This window comes from Gambusia affinis, linkage group LG22 (assembly GCF_019740435.1).
Source record: "Gambusia affinis linkage group LG22, SWU_Gaff_1.0, whole genome shotgun sequence".
Taxonomy (NCBI): domain Eukaryota; kingdom Metazoa; phylum Chordata; class Actinopteri; order Cyprinodontiformes; family Poeciliidae; genus Gambusia; species Gambusia affinis.
Genome location: NC_057889.1, coordinates 4,897,680 through 4,918,496, shown reverse-complemented (window position 1 = coordinate 4,918,496; position 20,817 = coordinate 4,897,680). Strand labels below are relative to the sequence as shown.

Genomic DNA, 20,817 nt, shown 5'->3' with positions numbered 1-20,817 from the left:
ACAGGCACGATCGATTGTATCTTTGAAAGGCAAAAGTAAACATACATTTATAAAACTTGCTATATTATCCATTTGCCATGCACTTTATTTAATGATGTTGATTTGATTAAAATGATCAAATGAAATTGGCTTAGTGACAGAAGGCAATAAAATAAATTCTAAATACTTTGGCCATTGGGGGTGCAAGAGCGTAGTTTTTTCATGCAGCAGACTGAAGAAGAATCTTGAGTCAACTTGACAATTGCCTGAACTAAAACATTAAGTTTTCAACTGTGGTTTCAATAATATACTGACAATAATCCACAAATATATGTTAAATATTTTATATAAGTATTTAATGTTGGTCTTTAACGTACGCCTTACGTCTTATTCATTTTTTTTCATGTATTCATTACCGGCATTTATTACAGGCACCATCGTTATTTTTTGGGTACTTTACAGCGGTTGTTGTAGTCCTGTGCAGTCTGTCATTCAACAGGGAAGCAGTGGTGGCAAAGAAGCAGCACAACTAAAGGTAAGATGAAACCTCGTCCAGACTGTTATTAAAAACATTAAAACAGAAAATATGTTTTATTTACGCAGAAAAGATATCTAAAGTCTTAACTAGCATTACAGTTTTAAAGCTAACAGTCAGCTAGCTTCGCTCTAACGTTAGCTTGCATAGCTTTTGCCATAAACGGGTTCACTGATGACGTCTTATTGGCATTTAAATGCTATTAAAAGTAATGAAGCGTCTCTTTGGAGTGTTTAGAGAAATGACACAGTTTGAGGCAATTATAGTTGTTTATTTGTCTCTGTCATTCTGTAGGAGAGGAATGTAGGTGAAAGGTCGCTGCAGCAGGAGGTTGGGCAGGGGTGACCCAAGAATATATCAAACTGACGCACATAATAATTCATATTAAGTAAATTCAAGGAGTAGTTAGAAAAATAAATAACACTTAATATTAACGATTAGTTTGTTGGAAATTAGCTTACGATAATGGTGTACTTTTAGACTTTTTTCAGAACTTCTAGATGTCTGCCTACATTTCTTAGGCTATTTATAAGGCATCATTAATTATCAAATATTTATTACTGCGAAGGGAAAACTAAAATTTGAGACCAAGAAGAGTTTTATTTAGATATTTAGGGCATGGTCTCATCTCAAGTACATTGAAATTGACCTTTTGCCTTCTAAAATATCTTAATATTACTTGAATGTGTCGATCCGTCAATCAGAAAAAAGGCGTCTTTAGAGTTATTTGACATTTCAGGAAGATTGTATAAATATTACATGAAAAATAAATATTATAAACGTTTTAAACGATGAAAAAGCATAAAATATGGTTTAAGTGTTTTTCAGACCTGAATTATTGCGGAAAAATGGAAAACATTTTTTTCCCCTGGTTTAAAGTTTTATTTGTTCTTTTTTCTGTCTATCCATCCATTTATCTTCCTTATTGTGAATTTTGTAGATTTCAAATTTAAAGCATGATTACAATAGAGAAATATTCCATAATTCATAATAGACTTTTGTATTTGTACCTAAAAATTAATATTTTTTACCAGAAAATTGCAACATACTAAAATAACATCGCTTACAGTTTTGTTATTATTTTAATTAAAGGATTCTATGTTTATGTTTTATTTTTGTTTTAAATTTTCAGGCTAAAATTCAAAGTAAATAATATTTTTTCCAGTCTGTAGCATTATGGCCTCCATGTTGCTGAACACGATGCGGACCGGCGCCGTCGGCCCGTCCTGGGCCGTGCGATCTGGTAAGTTCTTCTTTTATTCTTCTAACAGTTTAAATTACTGAAAAAACTTCCAGCAGTCAGAAAAACAAAAACACTTCTTACAATGTTATTTCTGTGTAACTTTTACTGTTTTTATCTGCAGCTGTAATAATAATAATAATCATAATTTTCAGTAAATTTTTTTTTCTCGCAGTTGCACGCTCCCTCAGTACAACAACACAGCTCCAGGCTCAAGGTAACAAATGCTACTATAAATACTATGTATTTAATTTACATCTAAAGTATAATTTTATATTGCATAAACCTGCCTAATTTTATGAAACAATTTAAGTTCTGTATTTTGATTACAAATTAAGGATTAAAAGGTGATTGAGTTCTTCCCCACTGTTATGCAGAGTGTATATTTATGCTAATTATCATCATGTAAATGAACCTTTTAAGTATTTAAGTTGTACTTCATTTGTAAAACAATGTATCTACTGTAACAAAACATGACAGGTTCCCATTAAGATAATGGAGATCACTGTTCGCATTGATAAAATTCTTGTTATTTTTCTCAGTTCAAACTAAAAGCAAAAAGACGCTGGCTCGACCCGGGGTGAAGAACATCGTTCTGGTTGAAGGAGTTCGAACCCCTTTCCTCTTGTCTGGAACCACGTAAATGTGTTTTGTTTTTAGAAACTGAGTTTATGTTTCCATAGTTTGTTAAACAGCTTGACTAAAAAATGTCTCCTTCATTGTTGGTGACAGGTATGCTGATTTAATGCCCCATGACCTGGCCAGAGCAGCTCTTCAGTAAGTTTGTGCTTCTGTTTCTTGTTGACTTTAAGCCAAAAATGTGACTGAGGAAAAAAAAAAAATAGTTGTTCAGAATCACAGTTTGAAAAGTGAAAATAAAGACCAGATATAAGCTGTGCACAAACTAATCATAGTCCGTGTAGAAAATAAAAATCTGGGTAAAATAAAGATTCGAAACTTATGAATAAATGTAATACTTTTAAGAAATGTTTAATTACATTAGGATTTCAGATGAATTCACATGAACTCCTGTTATTCTTACATCTTACATTAATGTAAGGAGCTTCAAGCATGCATCCACATTTAATTTGGGTGCATAAGAAATACTTTCAAGTCCCTTAAATCCAGTTGTAACAGCAGCATCAGGTATTAAGTTTCACACAAAAAAAATATTAAAAACAATATATATATAAAATTAACAATAACCAAGACTAGAAGAAAAAACAAGGCAGATATTAAAATAAAAATATTGTACTCAAAATTAGACAAAAAAAACTTGGTGTTAGGGACTTTAGGTGTTGGAAATCTGCGGTAAAAGCATTTTTTAAAGTGTTTACTTTCAGTCTTCCTCGTATTTTCTTTAATTCTCTGCTTGTGTTTTTCTAGGGGTTTGCTGAACAGGACAGGAATACCTAAGGATGCTGTGGATTACCTCATATATGGGACGGTCATCCAGGAGGTTAAGACCAGCAACGTGGCCCGGGAGGTATAAGCACACACACACACACACGCACACGCACACACACACACACACACACACACTCACTCTTACTGAATCAGTGTGATCTGGATCTGAAGTTTCTCAGAATGACCTTGTCTTTGTTTTCCAGGCGGCGCTGGGGGCCGGCTTCTCTGACAAGATTCCCGCTCACACCGTCACCATGGCCTGCATCTCCTCCAACCAGGCGATGACCTCAGGTAACCTCAGCCCTCTTTCAAAGCTGCCTGCCTTCTAGACATTTTGGCTGTATTGGTGGGGAAATTCATATTTTGCGCGTTTTTGTACTACATTTGGATTTCTACTGCTTCTATAAACCACCCAGTTGTTTTTATGGAAATAAGTTCTTCAGAATGTTACAAATCCAGCTGGCGCTGCGCTGTTACCTAACAACCCCAGTGAAGACAAGGCCGTCACCTAGCAACCCAAGCGGAGCTCCAGCACGTTTGGTCAGCTGGTTTTACCGCTTTATGCGCTGTACAATGTCTGCAAGAAAAGACAAGTGCTTTGTTGTTGACTTACCATTCAGAAACCATTTACTGCACTCTTGTTGAATGTGCAGGAGGCTCCACTTCTGCTTTTCAAAGTTGAACGGTTGTATAATTGCGTGTCTGTTTGCAGCCACTGTCATGTGCGAGTGTGAACATTGCGTTGGGGGTTTTTTGGCCAGCATCGGATTTTTTGCATCTAAAATAGCTCAAAGCTAAAATCTCATTAACTTAGAATAATTTTGTGCCAACAACATAATGAACATGTTTTGTATAGACAGTAGGCCTACTCTAATCTGTTCAAGGAAGCATAGTAGTTCACCGTTAATATCCTCTCTCTTTGTCTGTTCAGCCGTTGGAATGATTGCAGCAGGCCAGTGTGACGCCATCGTGGCCGGCGGCGTGGAGTTCATGTCCGACGTTCCGATCCGCCACAGCCGAAAGATGAGGAAGACCATGCTGTCCCTCAACAGGGCCAAAAGCGTCGGCCAGAGGCTGGGCCTGCTGGCCAGCATCCGGCTGGCACATCTGGCTCCAGAGGTCAGGATCGTTGTGTTTTTTTTTTCTTTTCTTTTGTGTGTGACATGATATAAACTTTGTTGAATGTGTGTGGTCAGCTCCCTGCTGTTGCCGAGTTCTCCACAGCGGAGACGATGGGCCACAGCGCAGACCGTCTGGCCGCGGCGTTCGGGGTCACCAGACAGGAGCAGGACGAGTTCGCGCTGCGGTCGCACACGCTGGCCCAGAAGGCTCAGGACCAAGGGCTGCTGGAGGACGTGATTTCCTTTAAAGTTCCCGGTAAATCCTCATCCTGTCATTAACTAACAACACACATTCAAACTTTAATCTTATTTCACATTTCTGTGATTATTTCTAAGTGTTTATCCTTAGGTATGTTGTTTCAGCTCTCGCATTTCTGTCATTGTTTGATGGATATCTTTGGAGTTATTAGATCTATAGATGTTCTTTATGTATTTAATATAAAAGAAATATTTCTTTTTTTTTTCCCCACCAGGGGGTCTTTTTGTGGGCTCTAGTGTCCCTTATATGACAGTAAGCTGACAGGAAAGGGGGGGGAAGACATGCGGCAAATGTCGCCGGGTCAGGGAATCGAACCCGCGACCGCCGCGTCGAAGACTCTAGGCCTCCAAATGTGGGTCATGCTATCCCCTACGCCACCACAGCACGCCCCAAAGAAATATTTCTTGAAAAAATCTGTGACTAAGAAAATGTGTCGAGAATTTTATAAAAACAAACAAGAATTTTTTTTTTTTTTTTTCCCCCCACCAGGGGGTCCTTTTTGTGGGCTCTAGTGTCCCTTTTTTCATAGTAGGCTGACAGGAAGGGGGGAAGGAGAGGGGGGAAGACATGCGGCAAATGTCGTCGGGTTCGGGAATCGAACCCGCGACGGCCGCGTCGAGGACTGAAGGCCTCCAAGCGTGGGGCGCGCCAACCTCTACGCCACCGAAGCACGCCCCAGAAATTTTTAATTTATGATCCGGAAAAGTATAACCCTCTGAGCCCTAAGTTTCAAATCTCCACCAGGATATTTTTCCTTATTTTAATCGTACGCAGTTCGAGTAAATATGTGAGTAAATATATTTGCCGATTTATCCATAACAACTGGAACTTTCAACATCTAGCAGTTAATTTTGCAATTTACCATCTATGAAGAGAGTATTTCATCAGATTAAACAGACGTAAAACATGCTCCCTGAAACAGCGGGAGTGAAATTACCGTAATAACTCGATATTAACTGGAAAGTGCAACGTCTCCAATTTCAGAAGCCGTTGGAAGTTTTCAGATAGCGCAAAGTATCGCAGAGTTACGGTACTGGAAATTTGGCCGCGTCGTCGCCGACACGTTCCGTCAGAAGGATTAAGATGGAAAATGTGTCAGAGTTTGTTTACTTTAGCCACAAAATCTGAGATGGATTTCAGTTAAAATGACGTATAATAAATCCTAACAGCTTAAATAAACTGATCCAACATGTTTTTTGTTTCAGGTCGGGATATCGTCTCGAAGGACAACGGCATACGTCCATCTTCCATGGAGCAAATGGCCAAACTAAAACCTGCCTTCATCAAGCCACATGGCACGGTCACTGCTGCCAACTCGTCTTTCCTGGTGAACTTTAGCTTTTACTCTTCTGTCTGGATAAATACACTAACTCTAAATTCAATTGAGTGCAACATTTTCTTAAAAAGAAACGTTTTGTTTTATTTGAAGTCATATTGACAAACATCTTCAGCTTACATTTTGTGGATAAACTCGTTGTTTTTGTGTGTTTTCTCAGACTGATGGTGCCTCTGCTGTTCTCATCATGTCAGAGGAGAAAGCTTTGTCCATGGGGTTCAAGCCCAAAGCCTACCTCAGGTATTTGGACTTTCTCAGTTTTATTTTCACCTCTGATTCAACCTCAGGTGCGCTCACCGTGTGATGTTTTCACGTTGACAGAGACTTTGTCTATGTGTCCCAGGACCCCAAAGATCAGCTGCTTTTGGGGTAAATTTATTCCAGAAACATCCTGAAAATCTTGTTCTACTTCAAACTGCAAGTTGAGAAAATGTTCTGTTATCTGTTTCCTTTTCTTTTTCAGGCCGACTTACGCTACACCTAAAGTCCTGGAGCGGGCCGGCCTGTCGTTGTCCGACATCGATGTGTTTGAGTTTCACGAAGCATTCGCGGTAAGTTCTCACAGTCAGCTGTCTTAGAAATGAATGACTTGTTTCTGTCATGATGTTGTGTTTTTGTGTGTTTTGTAGGGTCAGATTATGGCAAATCTGAAGGCGATGGATTCTGATTGGTTTGCTCAGACATACATGGGCAGGAAAGCAAAGGTAAAGATTATTAGTAATCAATCTATGATCAATGCAGATCAGCTGGACTGTTTTTGTTTGGAAAAGCTTGAAGTTTAGGTTGGTAGTTCTGTAATCACCCACAGGAATTGTGGTTTCATGAATATGGTTTCATAAATATGAACTTTAAAGCTGGCGTATGTAACTTTTATTTTTTTTAAATATGATACTTACATGTTTGTTATTTGTGTGGTATGAGACAGATAATCCGTGAACAGATTGCTCTTACCCATCACTTCCCTGAGCTACTATTGCCATCAGCTACTATTGCTGACACATCGCATTGATATAAAATCAATGCGATGTGTTTTCCACTTTAGTTTCTCTGTTATTTTAGCAGCAAAAGTTTCTTTCTGTCCCATGTACTGGATGCTAAATATGCCGCTAGAGGAGAAATGACTTTCGGTTACAGGAAAACCGTTTATCCGTCATCATCGGTGGCTATGCTAACTAGCCCTAGTGTTCATGACAAGCTATGCTAACTGCAGCATAGCAGAGAGCAAAGGAGGAAGTGATAGTGTGATTGACAGCGCTAAGGCCCGCCTCCTGGCTCTGATTGGTGTAAAAAGATATATATTTCTAAAAGTTACATATATCAGCTTTATTCTTGTATGTTTATGCCTGTCGCAGTTAGCAATGCATGATTTAATCACATGATAATCTTTTCTCTTTTTACTGTTGAATGACAAAAGTTTTCAGACTTCATAATTCATTTTATTTGTTGTTTCTGTTGGTTTGTTTATTCATTTTCCATATTTTAAATGTCTTCCATTTCCAGTGTTAAATGTTCAATAGAATTTAAAGTTTATTAATCTTTGAGAATCTGTTCTTGTGTTATTAAAACATTATTATTATTTATCTCAAAAACTTATCATGCTGTAAAATCTGTTATTGTGACAGTCCTGGTTATGTTGGTCTGATATCAATGTGCTTTTCAAAAGTATTCATGAAATGTTTTAACATTTTCATTATGTATCATTATTTGCTTTTTTCTGCTGGTTTATCACATAAGATCCCATTAAATGTCATTGCTGTTTGTATCTATCATGTGATAAATTGTGGAAACATTTCCCTGGTGGTTTACCCCTGACCTTTGACCCTGTTGTCTGTGCAGGTTGGGACTCCACCGTTGGATAAGTTCAACCTGTGGGGCGGCTCTCTGTCCCTGGGTCACCCGTTCGGTGCCACAGGCTGCAGGCTGGTGACCACCGTGGCTCATCGGCTGAAGAAGGAGGGCGGACAGTTCGGCATGGTGGCCGCCTGCGCTGCAGGAGGACAGGTAACTTCCTCTCTTTAACCTTAAAAACCAGCAAACAATAAAAACAACACAACAAATATTTCATTTTTTGTAACTTTTCCATCTTCCAGGGTCATGCCATGGTGATTGAGGCCTATCCCCAGTAACCCATGATCTTTAATTAGATCTTAATACTCATCATGTCTGCTGCCAACACACTTGCTAACATATGATCAACTGAGTGAACGTCCAAGCACCTCTTTGCCTTGATCGGACAGGTTGAATAAGCGATGCGAATGTGTTTGAGGGCTCGTTTGTAAATTAATTTTAGCTTGGAGGCTGTTAAATTATAGCAGAATGCTGATGAGGAATGTTTGCTCTGTTTCCTGGTGTCTTCTCAGCATTTTCTCTGAGTTTAATGTAACATAGCAAAGTTTGACCCCGCTCAGAGGAAGTAAGGTGATCCTAATGTTTATATATGCTGTACTATGTTTTTCATACAAACTGTTGGAATTAAATGGTGTGATGAAATGATTCTGCGTTTCTTCATATTTTTGTTTTTAACACAACTGCAGTGTTGATGCAAATCAGACCTTTTTCACATTTTGACACAAGTTCTATAATGATAAAATAAGGTTTTTGACATCTTTGTGTTTATATTTCTAAAAAAAAAATAAGTTTTTGTTAATTTAAATATATATATAAAAAATTAGTTAAAAACAAACTAAAATTTGAGCAGTACTGGAGTTTTCAAATTTAAATAGAAATATTTTATTATAATATAAAGCAAACTTTCTACCTATCAGAAACATCATGTCAAACGTTTGCAAAAGTTGTATGGAACATAAAAATATTTTTTAGAATAAAACTTTAGCCCAAAATAAAACTGCATGCAGAATCTTAAAAAAAGTGTAAAAAATATATTTTTCCCCTAGATTTTTGGCGTGCACAAGCTAATGTTTCATTTTTTGGATCTCTTGAATTTCTTGCACTTTTAAATATTTTATAAAATGTACTTCCAGAAAATAATTTTGTAATCAAAAAACTGAAGAGTTATTTAATAGATTACCTGCAAATAAATAAGATCTTTAAAATACCTGCATTTATGACCACTTTAAAGCAAAACCAGTAAATTATAACTTACATATTTATTAGCGAAAATTGATCAGCTAAAATTTCAAGATGTTCTTTATAAGTAGTTTTTAACAAATGGTGAAGTTTATAATTGTAATTTAATTTATTACCATTTAGATTTGGGTGAATATTTCTTAAACATTCAATAAAATCAATGCGATGTGTTTTCCACTTTAGTTTCTCTGTTATTTTAGCAGCAAAAGTTTCTTTCTGTCCCATTATTACAGCTGAATTGATATAAAACTCGCCTAAAACTGATGCTGCACCGGGAAATGTCGGTGCCACTGCTGCACAAATAAAAATTAAAGGAACAAGTTTCACAGTTTCCCCAAATTAGATATGAGCTGGCGAAGTAGTTTTGATATTTATGTTCAAAATATTTCTTTTTTTCTGCTCTAGTTTTTCTTTATAAAGTCACATTCTGACTTTTTTTGTGTTCAAAGACAGACAGAAAGCATTGATGCACGGACAACTTCAAGCGGTGTTGATGGTCTATGTTTTATTCAGCAGAAACAGGAAGTAGTGTGAGGAAAAGATCAATGTATAGAAGGCTTTGTGTTGAGGATGAAAACAGAATTTAGGCAGAAGGGGTGTGGAGCTCCTTAAAGAAGCCTCTTAAAAGTCTAAACACACTTCAAAATTTGCATTTCTCAAAATTGTTTTTTTATTATTCACATGCATATTTTTCAACTTGCATCGATGTGTCAGCAGTAAACCTCGCGCTTAATTGATTGTGAAAAACGCTGCTGCTCCTGACGAGCCGCCTGATGTTAATGAGGAAGTAAAGAGGGATGCTCGGGCTTCCTGGTGATTTTAAAAGCGACATGAATATGGAAAACCGGGAGGGAGCGTGACTGGCAGACGACTTAAAAGTTCATCCTGCACCTGCATGGCGTCGTTCTGATATTTGGCTGGGAAAAGCCCAACTTTCACAGCTGCTAAAAGGTTTGTCTAATTGACAGCGGATGGGCAAATTTATATCAACACATTGCCGCAACGTTGCTTTGGTGTGTGCCAACCCCTCAGCGCTCACCGGGGAACCTGCGCTCGGCACACACACCTCTCAGGTTGGGGGGCTTGTTAACATAACTTCAGTCAGACGCTTCCGTTTAAAATGTATTTAAAGATTTAATTCTTCCAGTTTAAGAAATCCCCGACTCTAGCGAGAGGGGCTGATTAATACAGCCGAGGCTGTCACACAGGCTACAGGCGGAGGGAATATATAAAAAAAACAATGTTTTACTGCCAAGGCAAAACGGAGCTCAAATGTAAATAGCAGGGAGATCGACAGAGAGGGAGTTTTTTGTGTTTATAACGCTTCAAAACCCGCCTCAACCCTGCGAGACACCGGAGACACGCAGACACACACCGACGTTAGCGAGCCGCCTCGCTGCCTCAGCGGGGCTTTGATCAGACGGAACCTTTTATGGGGAATGACTAGTGAATGCACCAGCTGCTGTCACTACAAATCTGGCTCACGGAGAGCGAGAGGAAGCGGGGAGGCGAGGAGGGAGGCTGCGTGTTCCGCGCGGTGATGGGAGGCAGGGAGTCGGGGAGTCGGGGAGAGAGAGTCGGAGTGCAGCGGTGACTTTCATCTCGTCCTAGCCGGCTCACGCAGGGCGGCACCTGCTGAAAGCTGCACTTAACTTCCTCCACCTGCTTGGGTGTGTGTGTGCGTGTGTGTTGTTAAACAAGTTGTTAAGCAGAGCCGTACTGTACCCGGGTGTCAAACTCATTTTCATTTCGGGCCATATCAAAAATCTGAATACTCTTAAAGGGCCTGAATGTATGGATAAAACACATGAAGTTGTTAAAATATCAATAAACAGTTGTTAGTTGCAGCATTGAAGAAATGTTTCTTAAAATTAAATGTTATTGAACAAATTTTCCAAGATTTTGTGATTGTTTTTGTGGGTTTAAAAAAAAATAAAAAATTTGTAAGAAATGTTTAGCAGAGGCGGTCCTAACCTGTTTGCCGCCTTGGGCGAACTGGGGCTGAAGGGGGGGCTAATGTATGATGTTAAATGTGTCTTTTTATTAATCACCCTATTGATCACAGACTATAAGTTGACATCAACTAAGGCAGCAGTCACTTAAAACCAATTTTGAGAGAAATTTGCTGTACAAATCTGAATAAAATGTGTGGATCTGTTGATTTTGTGTGAATTTTGCAGATTTGTGCAAAACAGGAGGGATTTATTGATGTAATAAATAATACCAATAAATAATTGTTTTTCTTTAATTGAAGAAGTGTTTCTTAAAATTAAATAATGTTGAACATCTTTCCACACTGATCAGTCCCTCCAGGATTTTGTGATTATTTTGTGTATTTGTTTTAGTTGCAATCAAAATTACAGATTTTAAGGTGTTAGAAATATTTGTAAGGAACTGCATGATGTATGTTTAGAGCAAATAAATGTGACTTTATTAATTGTATTGATTACGGACTACAACTTGACATCAAGTAAGGCAGCAGTCACTTAAAACCCATTTTGAGAGAAATTTGCAGTAAAAATTAGGAAACAAATGTGTAGATCTGTTGATTTTGCGTGAATTTATTGATGTAATATGTCGTATCGAGGGCCATATAAAAAGCTATGGCGGACCAGACAGCTGTGGCAGACAAAAAACTGTAGGCTACACCCCTTAACTCAACTTTTATACTCGCACATAAAAATGGCTGAAAATAGATGTGGAATTATACTTGAAAAGCAGAAGTGGAGCCTCCTGTACAACAAACAAGAATACAGCAAGTGGTTTCTGGATGCTAAGTCAATAGCAAAACACTTGTCTTTTCCAGCAGCCATTGTACACCGGTTAAACCAGCTCACCAAACATGCTGGAGCTCAGACTGGGTTACTAGGTAATGGACTGTGCCCACTGATATTCGAAGATTTTTTGAAATGGCTCATTTTCCAGACACCAAAAATTAACTTATTTTCTCCTTTTTCAAGAGCTTTAGCTGTTTTTAGGAGCAGTTGAAATCCAAATGGAAGTGTCTAAAAAGTGCAAAATGTGAATTTTGTATAATAAATCCCTTTTAAATCTACCAGGAGAATGAACAATTTTGCATGTAAACGAAACATCTGTGTGGACAAATATAAGTAAATAATTCCTTAATATTGATGAGAAATTACCAGTTCGACTGGCAGGTTATTTCACTCTTAACGTTTTCTCATCTCCCAGTGGATCTAGTTGTTTTTGATCACTAATTATTGACTTAAGACAAACTCCTCTGTCCTGCTGAAAAGTTACTTTTAAGTTAGTTTTGTCTTCCTTCAGGTGTTGCTGTGTTTCAACGTATATGCACTAGAAACTAGATCAAAAATATTTGGTAAGATTTTGTGTTTTATAGATTTTTGTTTAATTTTTACTTTTGTTTTAAGAAACAAGTACATAGGTCAGCTTAATAAATAACTTTTTAACGGGATTTAGCATCTTTTGTTTGATTACTACTGTAATAAGCTTTGTAGGAGTAAATATTTTAAGTTATGTAATTTAAAGTTATAGCTGTGCTTTTGAAGCCAAGGAGCCATCTTTGAGTTGTCTGATTTAGGGATGTTTGGACCACATTTGTGTAATAATGTATCTAAAACAGGAGTGTCAGCATGGGTTTAAGTGTGTATTCACATTAGTTGTCCTCTGAGATGCATTGAATTAGAGTGTAATTGTATCATACCTGGTTGTTGTAAACATTATAATCTATATTATCGGGACAAACCAGTAAATCTAGACTGAGGCTAGTTGTGGGCCTTCTTCATCAGACACTCCTTCCCTGACATCAGTACACAATTGTCTTCTTTTAAATATAACTTCCAGTAAAAAAAACTGCATAAAATATGTTTCTAATATCTATTTTTTATGTTTATGTTTTAAGTTTCATGGTGCTGAATACATTTGTTATTTATTCAAATCAAGTTCCTGTATTTATGTGTATTATTTTGGTTAATCAGAACAACAGTCTAATTATTCACATTTTTAAAGTCCAGTTCATTTTACTTGAATTTTATTTAGCACGTGGTTGTGAAGTGGAAGGAATGCGTGATTTTAAATTTTTGTTTTGTTTTTGATATGTTTGCAGTTGTTCCATGCGTTTCCATTTTCAGATGGACTGAACTGTGCCCCATTAATATTAACGCTTGATATGTTGATTTACAACATAATTCTTCTTTAACTTCTCTACATCTTTATCTCTGTCCTTTATGATGATGTTTTGCTGATAAAAGTTATCTGGCAAATTTCTGACACTTTTACAAAACAGCTGGATTAATATTGAGATTAAATTACACCCAGATGAACCATATTTACTAATGTAATTGACTTCCCTATAATTAAATAGGGACAAATTCACTGTACAGAAATACAGTCAATACTTCTTCAAAATTTTACTTACTGCACTGCAAAAACACAAAATCTTATCAAGTATTCTTCCTCTAGTTTCTAGTGCAAATATCAAAATCAATGCTAACTCACAAGTAAATTTCAGCATATTATTTCAATTGTAGCAAGACTTTTTTTTCCCTGTGTTATAAGTTAAGTAATCTACCAGTGGAACTAAAACCTTTTCATCAATATTAAGGAATTATTGATCTAAAATAAACTCACGCATCTTCCTGAAAATTTTTTGTATTGTCTTAATTCAAAAATACTAAAATTTTGCACTAGAAACTAGACTAAAGATACTTTGCAAGATTTTGTTTTTGCAGTTAAAACAATTTGCAAAAAGCAAAACAATTACACTAAATCATAAGAACAGACATTAAATATTGTGGATTCATCATAAAAAACATTAAAGGTGTATAGATAGATTTTAAAGGCATTTGGTCATATTAAACTTTCCAGGTTTATATTGGCATCAATGTGCAATAGGAGACAAAATTAAACATCAATCTGTTTTTAACATTCTTTGTTTTCTTTTCCACAAAGTTTCAGATGAGTTTGGATTTCAAAACAGATTTCTGGATATAATTATGCAGATTTTGGTACCAGTAGCAGGATGGGTGCAGTTTGTCAAGTCTTGTGGACGATACCCTAAAACATACATATATATAAATTCCCTGATTTTATTTGATAAATAAGCACAGGAATCAGTTACTTTCACAATATGACAAACAGAGTAATTGTCACTATTTTGTCCTTTTATTTAATTGAGGATAGGCCTCATCATTTTGCTTTATGAGTATATTTGATTATTATATTGGTAAATCTGTCTGAGTTTTTTTCCTCTTAAAATGACTTTGCAAATAAAAAAAGGAAAGCCAGCTTCATAAAAAAAACTAAAAGAAATTATTTTAGCCTCCTGTTTTCTTCTTTTGAAGAAACATGAACACATCCCTCCGTAGTTTGTGCGGCGCTCGGCCCTGCAGGTGCATATGAGTCAGAAACACCTCGAGCATCGAAGCGTGGATTCAAACAGGTGAACTGTGGCAGAAACCACCAATCCCGTTCCGACCGGAGCCGTGATCCGTGCACGCCTCATGGATTCTGGAGGGAACTTTGGCATCTTCTGCAACCGGCAAAACACACGTAAACATCCAGCCGCACAAATGTTGGACACTGACTTATACACAGGTGGATGTGTGAGGAGCAAGTGGATTATGAGCAACGGTAATTGGCTGCCCAGAGAAGCTGCACTGTGTGTGTGTAGGTGTGTGTGTGTGTGTGCGGGTGCATGTGTGTGTGTTTGAGAGGAAGCTCTGTCCGGAGTTCATTATGTTCTCATAACGGTCAGTTAGGGTTGTCCGCCAGGCTCAATCTCCTGTCGGGATTGTAAATGTTATCGATCAGACAAACACGCAGCATCCATAACGAGAGCCAAGACACCTCTCACACACTCTCTCTCACACACACGCACACACACTAAAACATAGGTACAACTCATTAGAAGCCATACACACTCATAGACATATCCTCATTAACACTCCTGAGTCACACACACTAAACATCCACACATATCCAGATGTCAGCCAGCACGCACACACACACACTCACTGATTTAGTTGAGTGAGAGATGGTTGCGTGCGTGCAGGTGTATGTGTGCATGCGTGCATGTGTGTGTGTGGGCGTGTGCGTGGGTGTGTATGTGTGTGTGTGTGTGAGTTAAGGACAGAGGGACACAAAATGTGGACAAGAATGTTGTGTGTGTGCATGAGCATCTGTGTTAGTGTCTATATTGTGAAAATGACATTTCCTGTTTGTGTGTTTGTGCACGTACATGTTGTGTATATATATACGTGTGTGTGCGTGAGTGTGAGAGTGTGTATGTGTGTGTAGCAGTCTGTCAGCCCCGGCGTCTCGTGTCAGGGCGAGAGGCAAGACATTAACAACTTCTGTCATACTGCTGACAAAATGGTGGCAGAAGATTTCCCATGGTGCCCTGATGACTGCTGGCGTTTGTCAACAAGCCCTGTCACCGCGGCGATGAGGGGAAGGCGGTGAGGTGGTGGGGATAAAGGAGAGGGGGAGGGTTAGTGACAGGCCCCGGACCCGTTCCCATGAGCACCGGGGGAAAGAGAGAGGCGTGTGAGTGAGTGTGTGTACATGTCAGAGTGTGTGTGTTGTGAGGGGAATGGGAAATTTGGGAGGAAGATGAGGAGGGGGGGGGGTTGTCTCTCAGCAGCCTTCATACAGAGACTATGAAAAAACCCCAAAATGAGCTGTCACTGCAATTCCCAGGATGCCTTGCTGTTTAGCATAGCAGCAACTCGAACGTTGTGTGTGTGGGCCGGTGAGCTCATAGGCTAACACACACACACTTACACACGCACACACACACAGATAATTAAGCAGAGCAGAAGCTCCCCCTGACGCGAGGCAGAGCTCATCTGCATTTTGGCCTCCGGCGCGCAGTTAGGAGCAACGCCTGATAGAGGGAGAGAGAGAGGGCAAGAGAGAGAGGGATAGAGGGGGAGGAAAAGAAGGAGAGAGAGGGTAAGGAGCCAATTAGCCAGCTGGATGGATGAGTGACTGACAGCACTCTTGACACACTGCTATCCAGGCTTTTCTGTTGCTCACACACCTTCCATCCTGCGCTCCCTCCTCTCTCTGCCTCATGCTGTGCTGCGGTCTCTTGTTCTTGCTCGCATCCTGCGATCTGCTCTGCAGGAGACTCGCCCCTCCGCAGTCCCTTGCAGGACTTAAATGTGTCCCATGACCTTGTCCAATGAGAAACCTGCTCAGCTGCACGCCCCGGTCGCTTTCACGCACTGACATCTAAAGGTTGCTGTTGATCCATTCTGAACGCAAGACGTCCTGGTACCGTGATAAGACGGTATGTGCAAAAGGTTCATTCATGAAATGTCCTTTCTGCTACATTGGGACCTTACAATGTAGCAGAAAGGCAGTAAAATAAACCTGGAATAGATGCATTTGCACCAGCTAGCTGCGTTTCCATTGCAAATGTTCTCAAAACTTTGTCAGAAAAATATGATTTTTCAGACAAAAAAAATTCGTTTTTTTTTTGTTTTTTCCGCAAGTAGTAACTTCCAGTTGTTAATCACGTGACTTATTTGATGCGAAAACAAGTGTTTTCATTGCAGTTTTGCGAAACACACTAATTTCCACAGCCAAAAACAAAACAAAACAAAAAAACCCACCTCATCCTATCACAAAACAAAACCCAGAACCTTCTTGCTGCAAGGCAACAATGCAGCAGGACTACACATACAATACAAATTATATGTGTATTGTACACATATGTGTATAATTACACACATAGACATAATTCATACTTTGGTTGAACTGGAAAAGCTTAGAGCTTGTTTTGTTTCCCTCATGGTTGGCTTTGCATCCTCCCAGATATGTGGGAACAAGTTTGTAGACATCACATCTGTCCACAACTTCAAAATCTCATTCATTGGTTGATGAATGAGGTTTTTCCGAACATCTCATTCATCTCAGTGGATTTGGAAATATAGTATAGTTTGGTTTTAAACGCTGTAGCAATCCTGAAACTGTCCAAATATTACAAAAACATCTAAGAACTTGCTTCTTGGTCTTTACCTGACACCAAAAGCAAATATTTATGAGGAAGTGAGGAATCTCCAGCATATCCAGGATGAATATTTAGAAAGAATCACCAGAGGTTGTACAACATTATAAATACGTGGATACAGTAGATAACAATTTGAGAAAGTCTGTGGAAAGGCTCACAAGCATCTGTATTTTTATTACAATCTTTTACTCTTAATCTCTGGAGTCAATTCAAACTTTTATTTAATTGTTGGTTTAAAACTAAGCACACAAACACAACAAGCTTATAAAAATAAATCTTGCATATCTCAAACTATCCTTTCTGACCCAATCCCTGCTCCTTGCCATCCTGGAAGACTCGAGTGATTCTTTTTTCCTATATATTAATGAATTTATAACTTGAAATAAACACCTATAGAAAGTTACTTTGAAGTTAGTTTTGTCTTATTTCAAGTGTGCTAACATATTTGCAGTATAAACTGGACCAAAAATACTTGGTAAGATTTTGTGTTTTTGCATTGTGGACAGCCAGTCCTGGAAAGTTTCACCACTTTTCCTGGTTTTCACCATTTAAGGGCAACGTGAAGTTCCCTGGGACTCCCTGGAGTCACTTTCCCCTGTTTTACAGATCAGCCTACACAAGTTGTCTTTAAAGAGTACAAGTTCTCTTTAATGTGCAAAATTCACAATTTGCATGCTTTTAACCTTCCATTTGAGTTCCTGCTGCTTCTGAAAACAGCCCAAGTACTTAAAAGAAAAATCCCAAACTGGTTTTGGCAATAATTTGGTGTCAAGAATGTGACCCATTTCAAAAACCTCTGGTATGTAACGTCATAAATCAGCAGGCTCTGCCCGTTACCTAGCAACACAAGCTGAGCTGTACAATGGCTGCTGAAAAAGACAAATTTTTTGTTGTTGACTTACCGTCCAGAAACTACTTGCTGCGTTCTTGTTGGTTGTACAGGAGGCTCCACTTCTGCTTTTCAAAATGTACAGTTGTCCATCTGTTTTCATCCATTTTCACGTGTGAGTGTAAACGTTGAGTTAGGGGGCGTGGTCAGCAGTCAACTGATTTGGAAATATTTTACCTTTTGCCTGATTTTGCTTTTTGATATTTATATGAAAAAATTTTATTTTGGTCCTTAAAATACCGAAATTACCACTTAACTTTTGATTTTAAGACTTTATGAAATGATTGATAAATTCACGTGTTAGTCAGTACCTGAGTGAACATTTTACCAAACAATCTTTTGCTCTTACTTAAATAATTTCTTGGATGGCAACTTTTTACTTTTACCTGAGTAAAAATATGTTGAAGTAGTGCTACACATCCTTGAGTAATATTTTTGGGTACTCTGCCAGCCCCAAAAGCTGTAATTCTCATTAAATAAAATAATTATTAGAAAACTGAGGGCAAAAATCTGTACAATAATTTGCAAAACTTTTAGTTTTCCTCTTCTGATTGCTGGATGCTTTACGAGGTGTTTACTATAAAACGCTGAAAATATTTTCTCTGCTGAGATGTGTACGTAGCTTGTATTGAAGCCTGGAGTCTGTAAACGGATCATCAGGACCGCCATAAGGTTGTGATGTCATAACTATACAGACTTTGCCCTGAGCCATGCCCCAAGCATTGCTGCCAACTTCCACGCTTCTTCACCAGATTTAGCAACTTTTTCAGACCCCTTCTTCAAAAAAAAAAAAAAAAAAAAAAGAAAAAAGCACCCAGTGACAAATATAGTGACTTTTTGGACAAGGCTGAGCTACATTTTTTTTCATACGTGGGAACCAGCGGTACCACCCTGTGAGCTCAAAGACTCAGCTCGCTGCTTCAGGCACACCTGGCTCTGAACTCTGATAAGCGAGCGACAGAGAGGCAGCGTGTTCAGGTGGCCGTATGCTAGCTGACACGGAGATGAAGGAGCAGAACATGTGCAAATATGTGCAAACATGTGGAGTTTGGTAGCCAGAGGCTGTGCTCTCTGTGAGAGAAAAAGACATGATTCTGTCCAGTCTAAGATTCTCTCTGTAAATATACAAGAGTGAAACATTTTGGTGCTCTAAAAGATCTTGTCTGACACCTCAGATTTGCAATTTAGCATTTAGCATCTAAGATTTTCTGTTTTAGAAAACAAACTCAGGGATCATGACGGAAAGTTAGAAAGACATCTTTGGATAATAAAAAAAAAGGTTTGTTCGTTTTTGTCTTTAAATGTTGTCAAATGTATCAAAGAACTTAAACAGAAATTTGAAATAATTAATAAGCAGAATAAAACTTAAATACATTTAAAATAACAAATGAATGAAAAATAGACACTTAAATCTAATGAAATTATCAAAATTAAAAATTAAATAAAACTAAAAATCAGTCTATTAGAATCCATTAAGTAACTATTGTTACAATCTGAGAATGCAGCCCCAACTTTTTGAGAAGTTGCATTAAATATAATTATGATTGAGGAATTACATCTAAATATAAAGATGAATATAAATCTTATTAAATACATTACGTTATGTAAATTACGTTACAGGAATATGATCATGATTGACAGCTCTAAGACACGCCTCCTATCTGTAATTGGTTGTTTCTGCAGATGGCAGTAGGACCACTGGGAGAAAGCAGATTTTATTTTCACAGATCATTTTTCTCTTATCAATGACAGTTTTTAAAATATGCAAAAGACATATTTTTATAAAGGTACATACCTCAGCTGTAATAAAAATGAATATTACCATATTTTCCAGCCTATAAAGCGCGCTTACACTTACAAAGCCTTTACTTTTATATACAAAAAAGCGACAGAGCGCCTTATATATTGTTCTGGAATAAGATAGCGCCCTCTTGTGGATTAATATGGATTAATTCTGGTTTTGCTTAACGACTTCAAAGTGATTTTTGGTGTTACACTGCGGTCACGGTGCTCAAAATGTTTTCGTTACGTTCCCGTAGTCAGGAGCGTAGCGGAGTAATACATACCAGAGTACCGCTACGCTAAAGACATTTCTGACCGTTTTGTTTAGCGTGACGTCACGCTCTTCATAACCCCTCCCACTCCGCCATGACGGACGTCAAAATAACTAACGTGCTCCTTTTAATCCAGTCTTAAATCTAATATCGCTTTGAGTTGATTTCACTTTAAAGATGGTCACAGGCTGCGGTGCGGTCGGCTACAGAAAAAGACAAGGATATAAACCAAACTTGTCAATTTATTTTATAACTTTTAATGAGAAAAGATATGGCGGCGATGTAAAGCAGCCGTTAATCACAATGACTGGCAGCCCTCGGTGTATCCGCGGATTTGCAGTGAACAATTTTTACAAGGTAAGAAGATTAACATTCATATACTTTATAAGTAAGTGTAATTAGAAAGATATAAAATATCACATTATGGAGAAGGTAAGTGTCTAACCGTCGGAAACCATGGAGTCAATGCTCCACTGTCATGTAGCCTAGCATGAATGGAAAAACACTGGTCAGCATCTCGTCTTCTGTACGTTTTTAATGTTACTCCGGTGTAAGGGGAATGCTGTTTATGACACAGTGACATAAATGATGTGGTGTGAATTCAAGCAAAGTCGGTAATTTGATCAACACATAAAGAGGGAGGAGGTACGGGTCGGTTTCTAAGCTAGCTGTTTCCAACTTTTATAAATACCTCCGTCTATGAGCCACAACCAGGCGCTTTACGCTCACAGACACATTAGTAAGACTTGAACAAGAAGAAATCATGAATAAATTGGCAAAAACAACTTTGGATAACAATTTCAGTTTCTCTGTTCAATACTCCCGTCCCCCATTTCCGACCTCCATCATGGCGATTTGAATGATTAAGTTACATAGTTGTAAAAGGTGGTTTTACATTTTAAAAAGTGTCG

The 20,817-nt window shown here is 38.1% G+C and overlaps 2 protein-coding genes across 6 annotated transcripts in view; both read left to right on the top strand.

Moving 5' to 3' along the window:
* The first annotated feature begins 415 nt into the window (after window positions 1–415).
* hadhb (hydroxyacyl-CoA dehydrogenase trifunctional multienzyme complex subunit beta) lies at window positions 416–8,370 on the top strand. Its single transcript, XM_044106108.1, has 16 exons — window positions 416–514; window positions 1,680–1,757; window positions 1,930–1,971; window positions 2,297–2,393; window positions 2,487–2,531; window positions 3,141–3,240; window positions 3,365–3,452; window positions 4,093–4,280; window positions 4,358–4,538; window positions 5,747–5,868; window positions 6,038–6,117; window positions 6,199–6,246; window positions 6,341–6,428; window positions 6,507–6,581; window positions 7,714–7,878; window positions 7,968–8,370. Exons 2-16 carry the CDS (start codon window positions 1,691–1,693, stop codon window positions 8,001–8,003), a joined length of 1,422 nt encoding a protein of 473 aa, XP_043962043.1. The 5' UTR covers window positions 416–514; window positions 1,680–1,690; the 3' UTR covers window positions 8,004–8,370.
* Window positions 8,371–20,014: 11,644 nt separating this feature from the next.
* LOC122825524 overlaps window positions 20,015–20,817 on the top strand; it is an 81,366-nt gene continuing 80,563 nt past the window's right edge. For all 5 annotated transcript variants that reach the window (XR_006369656.1, XR_006369654.1, XR_006369657.1 and 2 more), the window contains exon 1: window positions 20,015–20,263. The gene's annotated coding sequence lies outside the window, so the exon portion shown is untranslated. The remainder of the gene's footprint in view (window positions 20,264–20,817) is intronic.